Source organism: Oncorhynchus gorbuscha, linkage group LG16 (assembly GCF_021184085.1).
Source record: "Oncorhynchus gorbuscha isolate QuinsamMale2020 ecotype Even-year linkage group LG16, OgorEven_v1.0, whole genome shotgun sequence".
NCBI classification, from domain to species: Eukaryota; Metazoa; Chordata; class Actinopteri; order Salmoniformes; family Salmonidae; genus Oncorhynchus; species Oncorhynchus gorbuscha.
The window spans coordinates 10,714,053-10,738,686 of record NC_060188.1 but is presented as its reverse complement, the minus strand read 5'-3'; the positions used below and the strand labels follow the sequence as shown (position 1 = coordinate 10,738,686).

The 24,634-nt window shown below is 44.1% G+C and overlaps 2 protein-coding genes and 2 pseudogenes across 2 annotated transcripts; 3 read left to right on the top strand and 1 right to left on the bottom strand.

Annotated features, from left to right (window-relative positions):
* LOC123998976 overlaps positions 1 to 24,634 on the top strand; it is an 899,899-nt pseudogene that overhangs the window by 42,616 nt on the left and 832,649 nt on the right.
* LOC123998943 (PDZ domain-containing protein GIPC1-like) lies at positions 161 to 5,525 on the top strand. The gene is made up of 7 exons (XM_046304203.1): positions 161 to 386; positions 735 to 1,251; positions 1,342 to 1,527; positions 1,824 to 2,004; positions 2,828 to 2,940; positions 3,027 to 3,108; positions 3,531 to 5,525. Exons 2-7 carry the CDS (start codon positions 952 to 954, stop codon positions 3,680 to 3,682), a joined length of 1,014 nt encoding a protein of 337 aa, XP_046160159.1. The 5' UTR covers positions 161 to 386; positions 735 to 951; the 3' UTR covers positions 3,683 to 5,525.
* Positions 16,784 to 23,085, top strand: LOC123998936 (E3 ubiquitin-protein ligase TRIM35-like). The gene is made up of 6 exons (XM_046304191.1): positions 16,784 to 17,462; positions 18,178 to 18,273; positions 18,724 to 18,954; positions 19,037 to 19,059; positions 19,148 to 19,266; positions 19,477 to 23,085. Exons 1-6 carry the CDS (start codon positions 16,929 to 16,931, stop codon positions 20,034 to 20,036), a joined length of 1,563 nt encoding a protein of 520 aa, XP_046160147.1. The 5' UTR covers positions 16,784 to 16,928; the 3' UTR covers positions 20,037 to 23,085.
* Positions 18,187 to 24,378, bottom strand: LOC123998950 (annotated as a pseudogene).

Sequence of the window (24,634 nt, the reverse complement as noted above, 5' to 3'; positions counted from 1 at the left end):
CCTGTTTCTACTATTGCTCTTCTTAAAATCTGATTTTAAACCTATCCTTAACCTCATTGCTAACCTCATGCCTAACCCCAAAACATAAATAAAAACCCAAAAGCACATTTTTGTTTTCCTTTTTAAAAAATTCTCTCGACATAGCCAATTTTACTTTGTGGCTGTGCTATCTAATGAAAACACCTCTGCTGAACAACATTACATACCCATCAGATCATCCTTTCCTCTCATTTTCTTGTTAGCGTATCTCACAAGACTAGCGATTCAAATGCGATGTAACTTTACTTTCACAACCTTTGGATCAAGAAGTAACCTAGTGTTTTGATGTTCCATTCCACGTCTGGCTTGAATCAATCACCTCGTACAGCGAGTTAGCTAAAGCTCTGGTAAGATGCTTACCTTGACTGCTATATTCCTTCATTCTCAGCTAGCTAGAAGCTAATATTGTGTTAGCCAACAAGCTAACTAGCTAACAAGTTAGCTACCTAGCTGGCAATCTGTTTAAAAAAATAGGTGTGTCAAATTAAGTGCAATCTCTGATTCAAGTTTAGAGGTTTATCATTTTATCTAATGCCATGTAACTTGATGGCAAGACAAGTAGGCAGAATAAGTGTTTTAAGGGTGAGCTAGCTTGCTGGCAAGTTAGCTCCTGGGTGGTTTGGTACTCGTTTTTGAAAGCTATCTTCCATTGTATTGTGATACTGTTTAACTAACCTGTCACAATCTGTTCACAGATGCACTCTGAATGTCTAGTTGCCATACAGTTGAAGTTATTGTCCCAACAACAGCAGTAGCTAGCTACAACGACCACCATCAAGAGATAGCTGTGGTTCACTGGTGAATCATCAGGTGGAAGAAGACTTGAGAGAGAGAGTCCTATGCTGGACAGGACCTTTGGCTACCTACCAAAGCAGCATCTGTTCACTTCCACAGACGGACAGAAGGATCAAAATGCCTCTTGGATTGGGTAGAAGGAAGAAAGCATCTCCACTAGTGGAGAACGAGGAAGCCGAGCCGATCCGAGCGGGTCTTAATGTCCCAGGAATGGACGGCCTGGATGGAGGTGGGGTGGGGCTCGGGGAGGGTACTACCCAGGAGGGTCTGCCACCCCCACCCACCAGCCTGAGACCTCGTCTGATCTTCCACACCCAGCTAGCACACGGTAGCCCCACGGGACGCATCGAGGGCTTCAGCAACGTGCGAGAGCTCTACACCAAGATCGGAGAGGCCTTTGGGATCGCACCACCAGAGGTGAACAATATGACGTGTGTGTGTGTGTGTGTGTGAGAGAGAGATCTGCTTCAGTTTATCCCTTTACTGACTCACTTTCTAACTCTTCAGGTGATGTTCTGCACTCTGAACACTCACAAGGTGGACATGGACAAGTTATTGGGGGGTCAGATTGGGCTGGAGGACTTTATTTTCGCCCATATCAAAGGCCAGAGGAAGGAGGTGGAGGTGTTCAAGGGGGAGGATGCCCTGGGGTTGACCATCACTGATAATGGAGCTGGATACGCCTTCATCAAGGTGGGCATGGTTACTGGCTAGGATATCAGTCGTCTGTGTCTGTCATCTCTGATAGGTCTGGCAGTGGAAGGAAATGCATCAGCATCACACACAGAGGACTAAAAATAGAACAAAATGGGAGCGTTTGAAACGCAGAGCCTCAATTGCAGCGACAGTGTGAAATGTACAGTAGACTGAATATAAGATGTTAGTTAGTTGCCTATGCACATTATAGAGTTGTTTATGTTGCCCACTGCCAAATTGGCTGATTGTGTGAAATGGTGGATTTTTCCTTTGTCTCATCCTGACCCTTCCAGAGAATAAGGGAGGGTAGCGTGGTCCATCAGATCCAGGTCATCAACGTGGGAGACATGATTGAGTCCATCAACGGCCACAGTCTCATTGGCTGTCGACACTACGAGGTGGCCAAGATGCTCAAGGAGCTGCCCAAGGGGAAGGACTTTGTTCTCAAGATGGTGGAGCCCTTGAAAGCCTTCGGTGGGTTTGTGTATGTGTGTGTATGAGAGATTGTGTGTGCTGACACAGTAATTATGAATCATATTATGGTGTGACAGATTATATTTAGGAATGAGTCAGCAGTAATCAAACTTTGTAATGCCTTTTACTAATTGCTCTTATATTATCATTGACTGGCTAGATATATAATTAGGAGGTTGGAAACCTGATGCTCCTTTGACATGTTATGCAAATCAAATCAAATCAAATTTATTTATATAGCCCTTCGTACATCAGCTGATATCTCAAAGTGCTGTACAGAAACCCAGCCTAAAACCCCAAACAGCAAACAATGCAGGTGTAAAAGCACGGTGGCTAGGAAAAACTCCCTAGAAAGGCCAAAACCTAGGAAGAAACCTAGAGAGGAACCGGGCTATGTGGGGTGGCCAGTCCTCTTCTGGCTGTGCCGGGTAGAGATTATAACAGAACATGACCAAGATGTTCAAATGTTCATAAATGACCAGCATGGTCAAATAATAATAAGGCAGAACAGTTGAAACTGGAGCAGCAGCACAGTCAGGTGGACTGGGGACAGCAAGGAGCCATCATGTCAGGTAGTCCTGGGGCACGGTCCTAGGGCTCAGGTCCTCCGAGAGAGAGAAAGAAAGAGAAAACTTGGAAAACCAAGTTTTCCATGGAAAACTTCACAGGATATGACAGAATTATTTTTGTACAGAAGAGGGCTGTATTTTGGAACAGCTACTACCTTGTAAGTGAAAGAAATGTAAGATATTGTCAATTATATAAATATGAACATATGAGTTTTGTCACACTGTCAAAGTCATGTTGTCTCCCTTACCTGTAGACATGATCAGCCAGAGGTCAGCAGGGGCCCGGGCTGGCTCAGGAACCCAGCTGGGGACAGGGAAGGGCACCCTGCGTTTACGCTCCAAAGGCCCAGCCACGGTGGAGGAGCTGGTGAGTGTGTGTTGGCTCTTCTATTGCCATTAATAAGGTTAACATTTTTTCAGGTCATGACAATGTTTGTGGTATTTGTTTGTCAGCCCTCTGCGTTTGAGGAGAAGGCCATAGAGAAAGTGGATGACCTCCTGGAGAGTTACATGGGCATCAGAGACAGTGAGCTGGGTAAGGGAGACGGTGTGTGTATATGTGTGAATGTGATTCACACATGCAGCTCCTGTTAGCAGTGGTGACTTGTGTGTTGCCACTTCAAATCAAATGTTATTTGTTACATGCTTCGTAAGCAACAGGTGTAGACTAATGGTGAAATGCTAACTCACACGGACCTTTCCCAACAATGCAGAGATAGAAATAATAGAAAAGTAAAACATGTAATAATAGATACACAATGAGTAAGGATAACTTGGCAACATACACAGGGTACCAGTACTGAGTCGATGTGTACATTTGACTAGGAATAAAGTGACAAAATAATAAATGTATGTGATGAGGCAAAAAGGGTCAATGCAAATAGTCTCGGTAGCTATTTGGTTAACTATTTAACTTCCTATTACTTTGTTGTGCTGTGGTTGACCCCTCACTGTCAGCTGCTACAATGGTGGAGCTGGGGAAGGACAAAAAGAACCCAGATGAGTTTGCCGAGGCGTTGGACGAGACTCTTGGTGACTTCGCCTTCCCGGATGAATTTGTTTTTGACGTCTGGGGTGCCATCGGGGACGCCAAGGTCGGCCGGCTGTAACCGGAGGGAGCAGGGGAACAACCTGTGTGTGGTTTTGAATGCTGAGGCACCAACCTGCAACAAACAGAACTACTAGGAAACACCACACTACCATCATGTGATTTACTTATTGTTTTCTGTGTACTTATTATTTTTTATGTGGAGTTTACTACTCTTGTTGGGATACTTTTGGGGGAGACTCTTTGGGAGGATAGAGACAGTGTATGGGAGAGGATAGAGGACTCTAATCACTAGCTCTGATCACTCGATCAGGCTGAAAACACTCATAAGACTCAGACTATTGAATGCAATACGTGGAGGTTATTGTGTTCAAACTGCAAGTGCTTTTCAATTTTCTTCCAGGTCTTGTGGTTGTGGACACACTTCCTGACCTTGAACACGTCACATGTTAACGCCCAGGTCTTTGTTCCACTAGTCCTCTGAGGAACAATCCCGAGAACAACAAGTGGGAGAAGTGAGGGACCACGGCTTACATACACCTACCTTTTTGAAGTTTTGAGTTCAAACAAACTGTGATTTTCCTCCCCCCACTTTGCACTGTCTTGCACTGCGCTGTAGAAAATATAAGAAAAGTGCATTGTACTTCACTGGAGCAGTCACTCACTACATAGCACTGGTGCATAGAACTGGACTACAGTATTTGTGTTCTGTGTGGTATTGTTCAGAGAGAGGTGTATTGAGATGCTCAGGCCCAGAATGTCCTGGTCAAATCGCATGGTCAGAAAAACCATCTTATTAAGCCCGTGCTATTATTGTTTGTCTCCTCGGTGTGAGTTCTTTTGGTTTATGTGCTGTTGAGTGTCACTATTGAAGGAGTGTTTTGGCTGCTGAAGGTTCACAATGCGTAGACTGTCACTACAAAATTAGCTGCAGCTTTTTCTATGGTTCAGACTACAATCACTATCAGTTTTTCTGAAGTGAATAAGGTATAGAAACAAGCTGCACTTTACTTGTAGCACATCTCAGTCTGTTAACAAAGATAGTCTGGTTAATATTTAAATGGTCCACTTTGCTAGGGAAACTCCAGTATTAAGAAAAACAGTGTTATATTACAGTATTACAAGAATACTCAAGAAAAAACGTTTAAAAAGCTATTGACTTATTGGTAGACTGAGCCTTTAATTTTTAAAGAAATGTTTTTGCAGGATTTTTTTAAAGGAGTGGTGTTTTATATGAAAAAGAGTTGTGTAACTGATGAGGAATTTTCTTTGTTTTAATTGAGTTGGTGGTAAAAATGAAAACTGATATCCATGCCAAAAGCATTGGCATTTCCAATAGACTGCATTTTTTAGGGACCAGACAGTCTCAATATGAAGGAGCCAAATAGTTATGCACATAAGTCATGGAGCGGTCAAGTAATGAAAGGAAAATGCACCAATATGCAATTCTGCAATGAAATGAAGGACCAAGTCCAACACTGTTACTTTAGGAAAGAACCTGGACACTACCATAGGAACAGAATGATGTCTTTATCAAACCAAACTACTTTCTGCAAAGTCATCTGGCTTTTAGTGACTTTTCTTTATAGATGAATAAAACAACAAAAACATGCAATATGGGTCAAAGTTCCAAGATATAGAAAATAATTACTCAACACAGAAAATATTTATTTTCATAACTTTTCAGCGTTTTATCTTTTCCATAGTCTATCTCTGAATGAACAACATATTTTTGTAGTAAATTGTTTTGTTGTTCTTCTGTCTATCAATGCTGTTGAAGTATATCTAGATGGTTACTGTCATAAAATACTGATAATAGGCACTGTAATACTGAGGACTTTGTTTTGGTATGGCTTTCTATTACAATGTCTGATTTATAATGGCAATAATAATGACGAAGATTATGAAATCAGATGTCTTCCATGTCTTTCCCTCAGTTGAATACATAAATGTTGCCTTGGACTCTTCAACAGGAAATATTTCCCTACATGTAATTCATATTACTATATTATGTCAGATTGTTTAGCAGAAAAAAGTGCCAAATCTTTATTTTTGTTCTTTTTTGTTGTTGTAATTTTCCTTAGTGGGGCAAGAAAATGAACTAACGTCAGGTCGTAGTCAAGCTGATATCTTGCACAGGCTGGCTGAGTTGGTGTTCACCTGCGAATGGAAACATGGTCTTCTTAGAGAGACAAACACATCACCCCCTGGAGTGCTGTGTGTTTATAGGTGTGTAATCAGGTCCTGTTCTCACCTCAGAAAATACATGCATCTAATCACTCCCTGGAGTGCTGTGTGTTTATAGGTGTGTAATCAGGTCCTGTTCTCACCTCAAAAAATACATGCATCTAATCACTCCCTGGAGTGCTGTGTGTTTATAGGTGTGTAATCAGGTCCTGTCCTCACCTCAAAAAATACATGCATCTAATCACTCCCTGGAGTGCTGTGTGTTTATAGGTGTGTAATCAGGTCCTGTTCTCACCTCAGAAAATACATGCATCTAATCACTCCCTTCAGCCCTCAATAGTAGGACAGTTTGGGAATACAATACACAATGGGAATTTGATATGGTTTATCAAAGTTTGATGTAATTTGTAATTGTACTGATACTAATCTTAGTCCTGGGATGGAATATATACAGCCTCTAACTGCTTGGCTCAGCATCCCACGTTCTGGAAGTTTTTGCCACGGGCCAACCTTTAGCGGTCTGAATCCCCAAAACAACCATGTTTACTGCATACAGTTCACTGGACACAGCACGTCATTTCAACGTTGAAATGTGGGTAATATTTGGTTGAGATGTTGATCAATGTGATTTCAACCTTTTCACCCACTCAAAGACAGCCAGAAGTTTGTTGAATTCCTAATGTGTTACCACTATGCTCTATGCCCTATATTTTTTCCTCATCAATCTGCTCACAATACCCCATAATGACAAAGCGAACACAGGTTTTAGCAAATTTATTAAACATACAAAACAAATACCCTATTTACATAAGTATTCATACACTTGCTATGAGACCTGAAATTGAGGTCAGGTGCATCCTGTTTCAATTGATCATCTTTTAGAAGTTTCCCTAACTTGATTGGAGTCCACATGTGGTAAATTCAATTGATTGGACATGATTTGGAAAGGCACACACCTGTTGATATAATGTCAGTTAACAGTGCATGTCAGAGCAAAAACCAAGTCATGAGGTTGAAGGAATTGTCCGTAGAACGCTGAGACAGGATTGTGTCGAGGCACAAGATAGGGTACCAAAACATTTCTTCAGCATTGAAGGTGCACTGTAAGATAGAGTGGCCTCCATTCTTAAGTTTGGAACCACCAAGAATCTTCCTAGAGCTGGCCACCCAACCAAACTGAGCAATCGGGGGAGAAGAGCCTTGGTCAGGGAGGTGACCAAGAACCTGATGGTCACTATGAATGAGCTCCAGTGTTCTTCTGTGGAGATGGGAGAACCTTTCAGAAGGACAACCATCTCTGAAGCTCTCCACCAATCAGGTCTTTATGGTAGTGGCCAGACAGAAGCTACTCCTCAGTAAAAGGCACATGACAGCCAGCTTGGAATTTGCTAAAAGACACCTAATGGACTCTGACCATGAGAAACAATATTATCTGGTCTGATGAAACCAAGATTGAACTTAACATCAACAAAACGAAGGAGATGTTCGTGGACTTCAGGAAACAGCAGAGGGAGCACCCCCCTATCCACATCAACTGGACAGTAGTGGAGAAGGTGTCAGTGTACACATCACGGACAAACTGAAATGGTCCACCCACACAGACCGTGGTGAAGGAGGCTGAAAAAATGTGGCTTGTCACCTAAAACCCTCACAAACTTTTACAGATGCGCAATTAAGGGCATTTTGTCGGACTGTATCACAGCCTGGTACGGCAACTACACCGCCCTCAACCACATGGCTCTCCAGAGGGTGGTGCGGTCTACACAACACATCACCGGGGGCAAACTACCTGTCCTCCAGGAAACCTACAGCACCCGACGTCACAGGAAGGCCAAAAAGATCATCAAGGACAACAACTAGCTGAGCCACTGCCTGTTTACCCCATTACCACCCAGAAGGTGAGGTCAGTACAGGTGCATCAAAGCTGGGACCGATAGAAGCTGTTTTTCAATCTCAAGGCCATCAGACTGTTAAACAGCCATCACTAACACAGAGAGGCTGCTGCCTACATACAGACTAAAATCATTGGCCACTTTAATAAATGGATCACTAGTCACTTTAAATAGCGCCACTTTAATAATGTTTACAAATCCTACATTACTCATCTCATATGTGTATATACTGTATTTTTATACCATCTGTTGCATCTTGCCTATGCAAGAGACTTGAATCCAACAAATAATTTTCTTAACTTGTTGACAAGTTAATAGGCTATTTACTTTATTGCAAAAGGAATATTGAATTGTTTGTCAACAAATTCCAGTTTGTTTTCAAAGAAAAAATGCATATGTTGGATTCACAAATCTAAGTTAAAGAATAGGAGGAAATCTAATCAAACTTTAAATTCATTTTGAATTAAGTTTGATTTGATACTATCTTTTAACTTAGGTTTTTGGTTGACACGGAGACTTAAATCCACTATCAATGATTATTTTGAAGATTGCATTTGAAATCAACCACAGCTTAAAATCCTTGGCCAATATCTATTGTCTATTTAAGCAATAACCCCTGAGGAGGTGTGGTGTGTAGAGGACTATATTTAAGAAATAAGGCCTGAGGGGGTGTCGTGTATATGGCCACTATACCACGGCTAACGGTTGTTCTTATGCGCAACGCAAAGTGCCTGGACACAGCCCTTAGCCGTGGTATATTGGCCATATATCACAAACCCCAGAGGAGCCTTATTTCTATTATAAACTGGTTACCAACATAATTAGAGCAGTAAAACTAAATGTTTTGTCAAACCCGTGGTATACGGGCTGATATACCATGGCTTTCAGTCAATCAGAATTCAGGGCTCAGTTGAACCCTGGGTTGAATTGAAACAATAGCTGACTTAAATGCTATATATGTCTAAATAGTATCATTTGTAGATATATGACTTAAAGTATGGTTACGTTTAATTTGCTTTGTTAAACCTATCCTTTGGAATGACTTAGGTTGCAACAGTGCATATATGTAGATATTAATAGGTCTCTTAATAATCATTCGCATGATAGCACATTGGTAGTAGTCAGTGGCAAATAGAAAAGCAGAGTTTGGTTAAAACCCTGGATGGGAGACCAAATGAATAGCTGTAGATCAACTCGCCAGTAGGAGGTGCTGCCCAGCCTATAGTGTTTTTTGTTGATAGTGGATATAATGTTGAAGATTTAGCCTACTGTTCTGCCTTGGTGGTGCACATGTAGCATATAACCTGTTTTAAAGAAATGTATCATTGAATATTGTAAGGGCTTTCATTGTCTGTTTATATGGCCCCTTTATTTATCCTATGGTTCTGACTTGGTGTACAGGGAGAACACTGTAAAAATGGCCCATGTCCTGAATTCTGTCGCTTTACATTTCAAAAGTGCTGAACAAATAGTTATATGGACTATGTCCGTCCTAGCTCACGAATGTCTAAATTGAAATTATGGCTTGCCTCTTATCTACTTGTCGTCCCCTTATGCAATAGTTTGTACATCTCAATTGTCAGTATAAACTACATTTTGTAGACAAGTCAGCTATAACCGCTATGTTTTTTTTAAAGGCAATAAATGAGGCTGCTTTATCCGTTTCACTGCCAGACAAAGCTCAGATGACAGCCAGGTGTAGCAGTAGTAAGGATTCACTCCATGGCGCTGAAAAGAAAGCTCTGCTGTTGAGACAGCTTTATGTAGGCCCTAACAGTTTATGGGCACTGTTTGACACCGTTATAGTGCAATTAATGTGTTGTTCATTGTTGTGGAGTGGCTTTGCTGGCATGTACAGTGGGGCAAAAAAGTAGTTAGTCAGCCACCAATTGTGCAAGTTCTCCCACTTCAAAAGATGAGAGGCCTGTAATTTTCATCATAGGTACACTTCAACTATGACAGACAAAAGGAGGAAAAAAAATCCAGAAAATCACAATGTTGGATTTTTTATGAATTTATTTGCAAATTATGGTGGAAAATAAGTATTTGGTCACCTACAAACAAGCAAGATTTCTGGCGCCCCAGGAAGGTCCATTTACTGTGTGCTGGGAAAATCGTGATGAAATTGCTGAAGTCCCCCCAACCCCCCAACAATAGCAAACAATGTAATAGCTGGCAATTCAATCCAAGCCCTGGGCGGCAGGCAAATAGCCCAGAGATAATTCGTAAAAAGCCAAAGAACTTCACAGATCTTAATTGTAAAGGGTTTGAACACTGTTTCCCATGCTTGTTCAATGAACCATAAACAATGAATGAACATGCACCTCTGGAAAGGTCGCTAAGACACTAACAACTTACAGACGGTAGGCAATTAAGGTCGCAGTTTTGAAAACTTAGGACACTAAAGAGGCCTTTCTACTGACTCTGGGGAAAAACACCAAAAGAAAGATGCCCAAGGTCCCTGCTCAACTGTGTGAACATGCCTTAGGCATGCTGCAAGGGGGCATGAGGACTGCAGATTTGGCCAGGGCAATAAATTGCAATGTCTGTATTGTGAGACGCCTAAGACAGTGCTACAGGGAGACAGGACAGACAGCTGATCGTCCTCACAGTGGCAGACCACGTGTAACAACACCTGCACAGGACTGGTACAGCCAAACATCACACCTGCGGGACAGGTACAGGATGGGAACAACTGCTCGAGTTGCACAATCCCTCCATCAGTGCTCAGACTGTCCGCAATAGGCTGAGAGAGGCTGGACGGAGGGCTTGTAGGCCTGTTGTAAGGCAGGTCCTCACCAGACATCACCGGGAACAACGTCGCCTATGGGCACAAACCCACTGTCGCTTGACCAGACAGGACTGGCAAAAAGTGCTCTTCACTGACGAGTCGCGGTTTGTCTCACCAGGGGTGATGGTCGGAATCCCGTTTAATGTCGAAGGAATGAGCGTTACACCGAGGCCTGTACTCTGGCGCGGGATCGATTTGGAGGTGGAGGGTCTGTCATGGTCTGAGGCGTCAGACTGAGCTTGTTGTCATTGCAGGCAATCAACGCTGTGCGTTACAGGGAGGACATCCTCCTCCCTCATGTGGTACCCTTCCTGCAGGCTCATGCTGATATGACCCTCCAGCATGACTATGACACCAGCCATATTGCTTGTTCTGTGTGTGATTTCCTGCAAGACAGAAATGTCTGTGTTCTGCCATGGCCAGCGAAGAACCCGGATATCAATCCCGTTGAGCATGTCTGGGACCTGTTGGATCGGAGGGTGAAGGCTCGGGCCATTTCCCCCACAGAAATGTCTGGGAACTTGCAGGTGCCTTGGTAGAAGTGGGGTAACATCTCACAGCAAGAACAGGCAATTCTGATGCAGTCCATGAGGAGGAGATGCACTGCAGTACTTAATGCAGCTGGTGGCCACATTCGATACTGACTGTTACTTTTGATTTTGACCCCCCTTTGGTCAGGGACATATTATTCAATTTCTGTTAGTCACATGTCTGGGGAACAGGTTCAGTTTATGTCTCAGTTGTTGAATCTTGTTATGTTCGTACAAATATTTACACACATTAAGTTTGCTGTAAATAAACATAGTTGACAGTGAGAACTTTTCCTTTTTTGCTGAGTTTATATATTTACAATACCAGTCAAAAGTTTGGACATACCTACTCATTCAAGGGTTTTCTTTATTTTCTACATTGTAGAATAATAGTGAAGACATCAAAATTAAACATAGAATCATGTAGTAACCAAAAAAGTGTCAAACAAATCAAAATATATTTTAGATTTGAGATTCTTCAAAGTAGTCACCCTTTGCCTTAGTATTGTCTCAACCAGCTTCATGAGGAATGCTTTTCCAATAGTCTTGAACGGGTTCCCACATATGCTGAGCACTTGTTGGCTGCTTTTTCTTCACTCTGCGGTCCAATTCATCCCAAACCATCTCAATTGGGTTGAAGTCGGGTGATTGTGGATGCCAGGTCATCTGATGCAGCACTCCATCACTCTCCTTGGTCAAATAGCCCTTACACAGCTTGGAGGTGTGTTTTTGGGTCATTGTCCTGTTCAAAAACAAATGATAATCCCACTAAGTGCAAACCAGATATGATGGAGAGTTGCTGTAGAATGCTGTGGTAGCCATGCTGGTTAAGTGTGCCTTGAATTCTAAATAAATCAGACTGGGTCAACAGCAAAGCACCATCACATCTCCTCCATGCTTCATGGTGGGAACCACACATGCGGCGATCACCCGTTCACGTACTCTGCGTTTCACAAAGACACAGAGGTTGGAACCAAAAATCTCAAATTTGGACTCACAGATTTCCAGTGGTGTAATGACCATTGCTCATGTTTCTTGGCCCAAGCAAGTCTCTTATTAGTGTCCTTTTAATAGTGGTTTCTTTGCAGCAATTTGACCATTCATACAGCTATTACTAGCTTGCTCAACCTCTCTTTCGCATCGTCTGAGATCCCCAAAGATTGGAAAGCTGCCGCAGTCATCCCCCTCTTCAAAGGGGAAGACACTCTAGACCCAAACTGCTACAGACCTATATCTATCCTACCCTGCCTTTCTAAGGTCTTCGAAAGCCAAGTTAACAAACAGATCACCGACCATGTCGAATCCCACCGTACCTTCTCCGCTATGCAATCTGGTTTCCGAGCTGGTCATGGGTGCTCCTCAGCCACGCTCAAGGTCCTAAACGATATAACCGACATCCAATGACTGCCTCGCCTGGTTCACCAACTACTTCTCTGACAGAGTTCAGTGTGTCAAATCAGAGGGCCTGTTGTCCGGACCTCTGGCTGTCTCCATGGGGGTGCCACAGGGTTCAACCCTCGGGCCGACTCTTTTCTCTGTATACATCAATGATGCCGCTCTTGCGGCTGGTGATTCTCTGATCCACCTCTACGCAGACGACACCATTCTGTATACTTCTGGCCCTTCTTTGGACACTGATAACTAACCTCCAGGCGAGCTTCAATGCCATACAAGCCCCCAATGCCATACAAGCCCCCAACTGCACTTAAATGCAAGCAAAACTAAATGCATGCTCTTCAACCGATCGCTGCCCAAACCTACTCACCCGTCCATCGCTACTCTGGACGGTTCTGACTTATAATATGTGGACAACTACAAATACCTAGGGGTCTGGTTAGACTGTAAACTCTCCTTCCAGACTCACATTAAGCATCTCCAATCCAAAATTAAATCTAGAATCGGCTTCCTATTTCGCAAAAAAGTACCCTTCACTCATGCTGCCAAACATACCCTAGTAAAACTGACTATCCTACCGATCCTTGACTTCGGCGATGTCATTTACAAAATAGCCTCCAACACTCTACTCAGACTGCATCCAATTTGCTATCACAGTGCCATCTCTTTTGTCACCAAGGCCCCATATACTACCCACCACTGTGACCTGTATGCTCTCTTTGGCTGGCCCTCACTTCATATCTGTTGCCAAACCCACTGGCTCCAGGTCATCTAAGTCTTTGCTAGGTAAAGCCCCACCTTATCTCGGCTCACTGGTCACCATAGCAGCACCCACCCGCAGCACGCGATCCAGCAGGTATATTTCACTGGTCACCCCCAAAGCCAATTCCTCCTTCGGGCCACCTTTCCTTCCAGTTCTCTGCTGCCAATGACTGTAACAAACTGCAAAAATCATTGAAGCTGGAGACTCCTATCTCCCTCACTAGCTTTAAGCACCAGCTGTCAGAGCAGCTCACAGATCACTGCACCTGTACATAGCCAATCTGTAAATAACCCATCCAACTACCTCATCACCATATTGTTATTTATTTTGCTCCTTTGCACCCCAGTACCGCTACTTGCTCACTCATCTTCTGCACATCTATCACCCCAGTGTTTAATTTGCCATACTGTAATAATTTTGCCACTCTGGCCTATTTATTGCCTCCCTTATCCTACCTCATTTGCACACACTGTATATAGACTTTCTCTATTGTATTATTGACTGTGTTTGTTTATTCCATGTCTAACTCTGTTTGTGTCGCAGTTGTAATTGAGAAGTTGTTCTCAACTAGCCTACCTGGTTAAATAAAGGTGAAATAAAAAACAGTTGATGTTGAGATGTAACTGTTACTTTAACTCTGAAGCATTTATTTGGGTTGCAATCTGAGGTGCAGTTAACTCTGGGTCTTCCTTTCCTGTGGCGGTCCTCATGAGATCTAGTTTCGTCACAGCGCTTTATGGTTTTTGTGACTGCACTTTAAAACACTTTAAAAGATCTTGAACTATTTAGGATTGACTGACCTTCATGAAGGTCTGTCATTTCTCTTAGCTTTATTGAGCTGTTCTTGTCATAATATGGACTTGGTCTTTTACCAAATCTTCTGTATACCACCCCTACCTTGTCACAACACAACTGATTGGCTCAAATGCATTAAGAAGGAAAGAAATTCCACAAAGACACACCTGTTAATTGAAATGCATTCCAGGTGACTACCTCATGAAGCTGGTAGAGAGAATGCCAAGAGCTTGCAAGTCTGTCATCAAGGCAGAAATTGTCTTAGGTCAGTTGGGATCACCACTTTACCTTAAGAATGTGAAATGTCAGAATAATAGAAGAGTGATTTATTTAAGCTTTTATTTCTTTCATCACATTCCCAGTGGGTCAGAAGTTCATACACTCAATTAGTTTTTGGTAGCATTGCCTTTAAATTGTTTAACTAGGGTCAAACGTTTCAATTAGCCTTCCGTGAACTTCCCATAAGTTGGGTGAATTTTGTCCCATTCCTTCTGACAGAGCTGGTGTAACTGAGTCAGGTTTGTAGGCCTCCTTGCTCGCACACATTTTTTTCAGTTCTGCCCACACATTTTCTATGGGATTGAGGTCAGGGCTTTGTGATGGCCATTCTAATACCTTAAGCCATTTTGCCACAACTTTGGAAGTATGCTTGGGGTCATTGTCCATTTGGAAGACCCATTTGCAACCAAGCTTTAACTTCCTGGCTGATGTCTTGAGATGTTGCTTCAATATATCCACATAATTTTCCTACCTCATGATGCAACTATTTTGTGAAGTGCACCAGTCCTCCTGCAGCAAAGCACCCCCACAACATGATGCTACCACCATCCCAACCGTGAAGCACGGGGGTGTTCTTCGGCTTGCAAGCCTCCCTTTTTCCTCCAAACATAACGATGGTCATTATGGCCAAACAGTTCTATTTTTGTTTCATCAGACCAGATGACATTTCTCCAAAAAGTATAATCTTTGTCCCCATGTGCAGTAGTCTGTCTTTTTTGTGGCGGTTTTGGAGCAGTGGCTTCTTCCTTGCTGAGCGGTGTTTCAGGTTATGTCGATATAGGACTCGTTTTACTTCGGATATAGATACTTTGTACCTGTTTCCTCCAGCATCTTCACAAGGTCCTTTGCTGTTGTTCTGGGATTGATTTGCACTTTTCGCACCAAAGTACATTCATCTCTAAGAGACAGAACACATCTCTTTCCTGAGCGGTATGATGACTGCGTGGTCCCATGGTGTTTATACTTGCGTACTATTGTTTGTACAGATGAACGTGGTACTTTAAAGCATTTGAAAATTTCTCCCAAGGATTAACTGGACTTGTGCAGGTCTACAATTTATTTTCTGAGGTCTTGGCTGATCTGGATTTTTCCCATGATGTCAAGCAAAGAGGCAATGAGTTTGAAGGTAGGCCTTGAAATATATCCACAGGTACACCTCCAATAGGCTAATTGACATCATATGAGTCAATCAGAAGCTTCTGAAGCCATGACATCATTTTCTGGAATTTTCCAAGCTGTTTAAAGGCACAGTCAACTTAGTGTATGTAAACTTCTGACCCACAGGAATTGTGATACAGTGAAATAATCTGTCTGTAAACAATTGTTGGAAAAATGACTTGTGTCATGCACAAAAGTAGATGTCCTAACCGACTTGTCAAAACTATAGTTTGTTAACAAGAAATTTGTGGAGTGGTTGAAACACTAGTTTTAATGACTCCAACCTAAGTGTATGTAAACTTCCGACTTCAACTGTAATTTTGATGTCTTCACTATTATTCTGCTCACTATTATTACTGCTGCTCCCGAGTGCATCTCAGTGCAAGAGGGCATCACTATAGTCCCTAGTTTCAATCCAGGCTGTAATTCATCCGGCTGTGGTTGGGAGTCCCATAGGGTGGCACACAATTGACCCAGCGTATTCTGGGTTTGGCTGGGGTAGGTCGTCATTGTAAATAAGAATTTGTTCCTAACTGACTTTCCTAGTAAAATAAATAAAAACCCTAGAATGAGTAGGTGTGTCAACTTTTGACTGGTTGTGTGTGTGTGTGTGTGTGTGTGTGTGATTTCTGTTGTTGAACTATTACAAGTGGGGGGGCACCACCCCTAACACCCTGATGGATTGGCAGCCACTGCATCAGACTTAATTTCAAAGGTACAAATTCAACATATTTTATACAACGCACTGGGCACACACTGGTTGACTCAACGTTGTTTCAATGTCATTGCAATGAAATTACAGTGAACCAACGTGGAATAGATGTTGAATTGACATCTGTGCCCAGTGGGAAGATTTGTCTGTTAAACATTTGCTACAATGGTGACGCAATCCTGTGGTTGAAATGTCACCCTCAAAACAACAGTTTACTTTGACTTTTTTCAAATCCAATGTATGTTGCATGTAGATTCCACGTCACATTACACTGACAAATTACATTGGAACAAAGTTGATTCAACCAGTTTGTGGCCAGTCGGAGGCCTCCTAACCCTACTCCCACCGCAGCACCTGTTGCTCCAGGCTCTACCCACACGTGACACTTGTTTCTCAGAAACAGGCAGACTGACTCTGACTGGGAGGTCAGTTGGGCTAGGCATAATAACTAATGACTAGTTTCTTAGAATCCTGTTGTGGGCAGGTACAGTATGTAGGAGGCCAGGGGACGTGATTTGGCTTTTAAAGACATTTTTCCCTTGGGGGGGGGGGGGGGGGGGGGGGGCGGGGCGGAGCAGGACCTGTTCTACAAGTCCAGGTCACCTATAGGATGTGATCTCATGTCCCTCATTTACTATGTAGTGTGTCCTTAGCTGTCAGTCCAGTGTCTGTTCCTGGATTTGAGAGAGCTGGCAGAGCGCTTTCCTCAGGAAAGAGTAGATGCTACAGCACTGCTGAAAGATATTTCCTCCACTGAAAAGGGAATACACCACAGTAGTCTCTAGCTACAGTGCAGGAGCCAGTCATGGCGCTGCGCCCACGTGCTTCCTCCCAGCCTGGGAAACCTTCGTTCCTACAGAGCCCCAAGGTGGTCATGGCTCTGCGGCCCAGGGCCGTGTCCTCTCACTCGGGCTCCATGCTGGAGGATGAGCTAACCTGCTCTGTGTGCTGCGAGATCTTCAGGGACCCTGTGGTGCTCAAGTGCACCCACAGCTTCTGCCGGGCCTGCCTGCAGCAGTTCTGGAACCAGAAGAAGGCGAGGCGCGAGTGTCCCGTGTGCCGCAGGAAGTGTTCCCTGACGGAGCCCACAGTGAGCCTGGCTCTGAAGAACGTGGCCGATACCTTTTTCAGGGAGCAGAGGAGCCAGGGCGAGGCGGGCGGGGGGCCAGACAGAGGGGGCGTCCCAGTGAAGTCTGAGGCAAAGTGCCACACACACGGGGAGGTGCTGAAGCTGTTCTGCCAGGATGATGCCGAGGTGCTCTGCTGTGTGTGTCACACGTCTAAGAGGCACCAGGGCCACTGTGTGATCCCACTGGAGGAGGGGGCCCAGGAGCTCAAGGTTAGAATGGCTTGTCTCATATCATTCAGTTTTGGATGGTTGTGTAACCCTCTTATGGAGTTGCAAATATTGTATTGTCAATCTTTTAATTTCAGTTTTTATTCAGATATACTACTTTATATTGACCATATTACCTTGAAAATGTATTCTTAATCCAGCTTATTTTAGCACCAGTATAAAATTTGAAGCAGTACAGACAGCAATCAAACATAACTATTGTGAAACATGATTTTTATTGATGTGCCACATTTCACAACAGTGACATTTCGAAAGGGAGCCAGAGCCATTTATACTGTATCTGCTAGTTGGAGAAAAACACTTTAAAAAAAACTACACATTGTAAGGTAATATGTGAATGCTTCCTTACACAGTTACACCGTATGCTAGTGCAAAGCACTGGCAGCAATGTTTCACCTAACCCTTACCTGGCGATACTTTTTAATTCTCGATTCGGAATAAACGTTTCTATTGTAAACGTGTGCAGTTGCAGACGTTACTCCAAAAACCATAGAATATGGTATCAACAAAAAAATATCACCAAAATATCCTGATTAGGGTTAAACAGCAGCCTATGACCTCCGCTGAGCTTTGGCTCTGCCGTTGACGTTCGTGTTTACATGGCTACATTTGCTTGAGCTAAACTTCCAGACGCTGTTACACACTTTACAGTTGTATCTCTAAAAACGTTCTCCCCCCCCTCCGCTCCCTCCCTCAGGAAGAAATGAAGAAAGAATTGATCCCTCTGAAGAAGAGCCTCCGTGGCCTCTATGAAGCCAAGCAGGAGTGTGATGACACAACTGTGCACATCAAGGTATCAACAAACAGGGTGTCTGAAACCGTGGGACATCAGCAGATCCCAACGCACTGACACTGATGTTTAGCTCACACACTGTTAGTCTGTAAACAGTTGGAGGAATGCCTTTGAAAAAAACAAACCCTTGAAAATATGGTCCTATAACTTGTGTACAGTATATCCTCATGTGGACAAAGCAGTCAATATGCTTTGTGCCTTGTATTTGAGCAAGCAATACAAGTGCCTGGTGTTTGACCAAGCAATTTCCCCTTGTGGGATATTAAATTTATTTTCAATTGATTGAATTTATCACAGAAATCAGACATGTCTAGGTTGTAAGAGACTTTGTTGTCAATGGCTTGCCTACCAAAACAGTGTTTTGACAAATGTCTGCACTTGTGTGCCTCTGTTCTAGAGTTCTATATAAGATTGTATCTCTCCTATGACCCGTTTCTCCTGTTTGGCCAGAGCCAGACCCAGCAGACAGAGAATCACATCAGAGAGGCGTTTGAGCAGCTCAGGCAGTTCCTTCAGAATGAGGAGGAAGCCAGGATAGCTATTCTACAGGAGGAAGATGAGCAGAAGAGACATCTGGTGAGGAAGAAGACAGAGGGCATCACGGCAGACATCCTCACCCTCTCTCGTGCCATCATCGCTATTGATAATGACATAGCCTCCAGTGATGCTCTTTTCCTCCAGGTAAGAAGAATAGGAACTTTTATAAACCAGCAGTATTAACAGTACAAACAATGACAAAACATGTGTCTTGTTCCATTTTCAGAACTACAGAAACACAAAGAAGAGGTAAGTGTTTTGACTTGAGTACCTAATACCCTTATAATGTAATGTACCAAACTCCAACTAGAACTAAGTGGCTGTTATATTGTTGTAGAGCTGTGATACCTCAGAAGGGTCCAGAGGAGATCTCCGGTGCTATGATCAACGTGGCGAAGCATGTCAGCTCCCTCAAGTACAAGGTCTGGGAGAAGATGGTGGGGCTGGTGGAGTACAGTATGTATAGCAAGACTACAGTCGTCTGTTTATGCTCCAGTCTTTGGCTTGTTGGGTGTCTAGCTAGATATAACTGCATCAACTAACGTTCTAGTGAACTTCTACTAACTCGTATAGATGTACGCTAATTCATTTATTACTAGATCCACAACTTGTAAATATTTTTCTAAAACTGTTTCCATCACTAAAGCCCTTTTCTCCATCTCCCAGCTCCTGTGACTCTGGATCCTAACACGGCCTACTCCTGGCTCTCTCTGAACAAGGACCTGACCAGTGTGACCAACAGTGGTCATGTGCAGGTGCTCCCAGACAACCCAGAGCGTTTTGACCACTTCGTGTTCGTCCTGGGCTCTGAGGGCTTCACCACCGGCTGCCACGCCTGGGAGGTAGAGGTGGGGGACAAGGACGACTGGATGCTGGGTGTGGTCAAGGAGTCCATTAACAGGAAGGGCCGGATCTCAGGCTGCCCTGAGGGTGGCTTGTGGATGATCTCCCACTGTGAGGGTGAGTATATGGCCGTGACCCGGCCACGCACCCCTCTCAAACTGACAGGGGAGCTGAAGAGGGTCAGGGTGCAGCTGGACTACGAGTCTGGGGAGGTGAACTTCTCCAACCCTGTTAATATGACGTCTATCTACACCTTCAATGATTTCTTCACTGAGAGGATGTTCCCCTTCTTCTGCCCTGGAGCCAACATCAACGGCAACAACCCCGGCCCACTGAAGATCTGCCCGGTCAAAGTGGCTGTGTGGAACAGCGCCACCTGGTGATGAGGAGGGGTTCTGACGGCACCATTCAAAGAGAGTGGAAGCTGTGCATCCAAGGCACATATCCAGCCTCAAGACACATAGGTAATGGCGTAGTGAAATGTTTGGCACTGTGTGTGTGGAAAACATTTTTTAAGATCTTTTAGAGATTTTTTTGATTGCCTTTTGACTTTATTGATAGAAGAAATTAGATCCTGATTATTACCGAAAGACTCCATTTGACAAGGGCTTTTTTGCCATGTTATGGAATGTGTAGTAAAGTGTGAGATGAATGAAGATATTCAATACGACACAATGAATATTACAATTCCTGTTTAAAAAAAGCCCCCAAACTTCTCAATTGAATAAACTTTGGGGGGGATACCACTTGATTTTACTCATGTTTATTTGATGCGTATTTATAGAACGATTATAAAAGATTGTGTTCAGAGTTCTCCAGTGTTCAGTACAATCCAGTGAGTTTACCAGGGCATGACTTTTCCCTCATAGTCCAGGAAGACCCCAGTCTGTTTCTCAGTAAGGGAGTCCATCACGCTCAGGAGTCCTTCCACACTCTCTGGAGCATCGATCGCCCCCTGGTGGTCATAGTAAACACATACATGGTCGGCCTCTGTGGCAGTGGTGGTATTAGACTTTTATTGGGCCACGACTAATCAAAGCCTTTCAAATTTTGTCTTGACCCCACCAGATAATCAAAACAGAATATCAGACCAAAGCCCAGTTGTAGGCTTATGCCACGACCCACTATTGGGTTCTGACTCCTGCTCCAGATGGACTACTGGGACAACGCTGCTCTAAGGTGCTTAAACATAGTTCATTACATCCTTTCCCACCCTGAGGTCAATGCACTCAATAGAAGCACCCTGACAGTCAGACTCACCCCTTCTCCACCCTGCCAGTCAGACTCACCCTTTCTCCGCCCTGCCAGTCAGACTCAACCCTTCTCCGCCCTGCCAGTCAGACTCAACCCTTCTCCGCCCTGCCAGTCAGACTCACCCCTTCTCCGCCCTGCCAGTCAGACTCACCCCTTCTCCGCCCTGCCAGTCAGACTCACCCCTTCTCCGCTCTGCCAGTCAGACTCACCCCTTCTCCGCCCTGCCAGTCAGACTCACCCCTTCTCCGCCCATGTCAGTGCGGACCCAGCCCGGGTGCAGGACTGCAAACAGGATCTCATCCTTCCTGAACTCCTCTGTAGTGCAGAGCGTCAGCATGTTCAGACCAGCCTGAGAGGAGAGGAAAGGAGGAGCAGGAAGAGAGAAGGGAGGGAGGCTGTTAAAGAGGCGAGGATACAGGACAATAGATTGGATGTAGAGCCAAGACTACGGAATGAATGAAAAGGTCAAACTCATCAGAATGACATGTATTCCATTCCATCCATTACAAAGAGCCCGTCCGCCAATTTAAATTGACACCAGCCTCCACTGACATGGCTGGGCTAACCCGACAGGGAATATAATGTGATGTGAGAGGCTGTGTTATGACAGGCAGGGTAACAGAGGTCTGTTCACTTTGCTGATGCCATAGGGAAGAAAGAACACATCTCCTTGACTGTTGCCATGGAGGCCACCATGCTGGAAATGCTGACCACAGCTGGCTTACTGCAGGACAATCCTGGTTTCCCACTGGCTGTGGCTGCTGACTGCACATAGGGCAGAAACTCCTTATGAGGGAGACAGAGAAAACAAAAATGATGAATCATTCTTCAGTATTCTGCACCTTTTGTTTGCCGGCATTAGGAAAAACAAATACGTTTTGAATGTCCTCTAAAACGTCTTTGTATATGTGTTTTTCTGGCTCTCTGACCTTAACTTTAAGACTTCCATAGGGCCCATGATGTTGGTGTTGAATGCAGCCTGTATTTCCTGGGTACTTGTGGTCTGCATGGTGCTGTGAGTCAGCATCCACTTGTTGTTTACTAGCACGTTGAGCCCAGCCTTCCCCACCAGACTACTGGCTGACTCCTTAATGCTGCAGGGGTCTGTGGCGTCTGACAGACATAGAGGAGAAAAAGTCTGTCAGTCAACCGCTAGACTAAACCCAGATCTGTTTGTGCTGTCTCGCCACCCCTAACTGTAATTGTCCTGAAAGCACAAACAGATCTTGGGCGAGTCAACCCCAGTATCCAGTCTAACATCCCAGCTGGCCAGCTCAGAGTAACCTGGCACTCTGCCATGTATAGCCTGTACTGTATGAATCACAAGTGCATTCTGTGACTGGTGAGATTGACAACAGTGCCATTAATAGGCTCAATAATCCTAGTGCTAGAGCGTGAAGAAACAGAAGAATGGAACAGAGCGAGTACTCACCAAGACGGACGACAGTGATGACATTGGGGTGCTTCTTTGCCAGGTCTCGCAGACCCTTAAACACAAAGGACACATTGTTGGTTAGACACAGAAAATACATCTCCAGGAAGGCTTTATTTTCTATCTTTGCTCAGTAGAGTTTTCCTTATTCAGTGGAGTTTGCCTTCAAGCAGAGCCATGTATTTAGAGAGTTGGGCCATTGAGGTTTGTGCATTATGATGCATTTACATGACACTATTTCAACATTCTAAGGCAGCCATGTGAGCACCCTTTTAACAAAATATGGGGAATATTTAATAATCACTATGCACTGCACACTGCCCTATCCCATCTGGACAAGAGGAATACCTACCTAAGAATGCTGTTCATTGACTATAGCTCAGCCTTCAATACCATAGTACCCTCCAAGCTCATCAGTAAGCTTGGGGCCCTGGTCTGAAACCCACCCTGTGCAACTGGGTCCTGGACTTCCTGACGGGCCGCCCCCAGGTGGGGAAGTTAGGAAATCTTCACTTCACTGATCTTCAACACAGGGGCCCCACAAGGGTGCGTGGTCAGCTCCCTCCTGTACTCCCTGTTCACCCATTAGTGCGTGGAAAATCACGCCTCCAACTCAATCAAGTTTGCAGACCACACAACAGTAGAAGATCTGATTACCAACATGGAGGAGGTGAGGGCCCTGGCAGAGTGGTGTCAGGAAAATAATCTCTCCCTCAATGTCAACAAAACGAAGGAGCTGATCGTGGACTTCAGGAAACAGCAGAGGGAGCACACCCCTATCCACATCAATGGGATCGCAGTGGAGAAGGTGGAAAGCTTCAAGATCCTTGCCATACACATCACTGACAATCTGAAATGGTCCACCCACACAGACAGTGTGGTGAAGAAAGTGCAACAGAACCTCTTTAACCTCAGGAGGCTGAATAAATTAATCTTGGCCCCTAAGACCCTCAAACTTTTAAAGATGCATAATTATCTGGCTGTATCACCGCCTGGTATGGCAACTGCACCGCCAGCAACCGCAGGGCTCTCCAGAGGGTGGTGCGGTCTGCCCAACACATCACTGGGGGCACACTGCCTGCCCTCCAGGACACCTACAGTACTCAACCCTGCACCTTAGAGGCTGCTGCCCTATATACATAGACATGGAATCACTGGCCACTTTAATAATGTTTACATACTGCTTTACTTATCTCATGTGGCAGGGTAGCCTAGTGGTTAGAGCGTTGGACTAGGAACCGGAAGGTTGCAAGTTCAAACCCCCGAGCTGACAAGGTACAAATCTGTCGTTCTGCCCCCGAACAGGCAGTTAACCTTCCTAGGCTGTCATTGCAAATAAGAATTTGTTCTTATCTGACTTGCCTAGTTAAATAAAGGTAAAATTAAAAAAAATATATATTATATTCTACTGTATTTTAGTCAATGTCACTACAACATTGCTCATCCTGATATTTATATATTTCTTAATTTGATTATTTTACTTTTAGATTTGTGTGTATTGTTGTGAATTGTTAGATATTACTGCACTGTTGGAGCTAGAAACACGAGCATTTTGCTACACCCGCAATAACATCTGCTAAATATACTGTGTGTATGTGACCAATAGCCTTATTTAAATCAAATCAAATGTTATGTAACGGAATGTCTAGAATTAAAACAAAATACAACATTCTAAAAGTTGACCCAACTCTCTAAATACATGGCTCTGCCCTCAAGAACAACATGGAATCATGAACACTCCAATCTCCTCTCTCTGCTCCAGCAGCAGCAGCTCTGCTCTCACCTCAGCTCTGAGCCCGTCTAGGTCTCGGCAGCAGGCTAATAACTGGCGGACCGGCCAGGGAGACTCCACCATCTGTTAACCATGTCCAAACCCAGGCCTCGGTTGGCCCCCGTGATCAGGACGCTGCATGCTTCAGCTGCCATTTCTTCTCGTTTCAGTCTCTGCCTCGACCTGGAGTGTGACTGTTCGGCCTTCTCACCCCATTTATAACGTCAATTATTGTCATTGAGTGTTTATTCTGTAGCCTCACCACACCCAGTCCACATTAGATTGTGTATATGAGGTAGTATGCTGAGTTGTGTGTGTGTGTGTGTGTGTGCGTGTGTGTGCCATGGGCAGAAGGGGTTGTGTATGGGAAATTAAGGATGTTAATACCATACCTGATGGTTGCAAATGAAATAGAACCCACTGGGTACTCCCTGGTTGAATCAACATTCTTTCCACGTCATTTCAATGAAATGACGTTGAACCAACGTGAAATAGACGTTGAATTGAGTCTGTGCCCAGTGGGA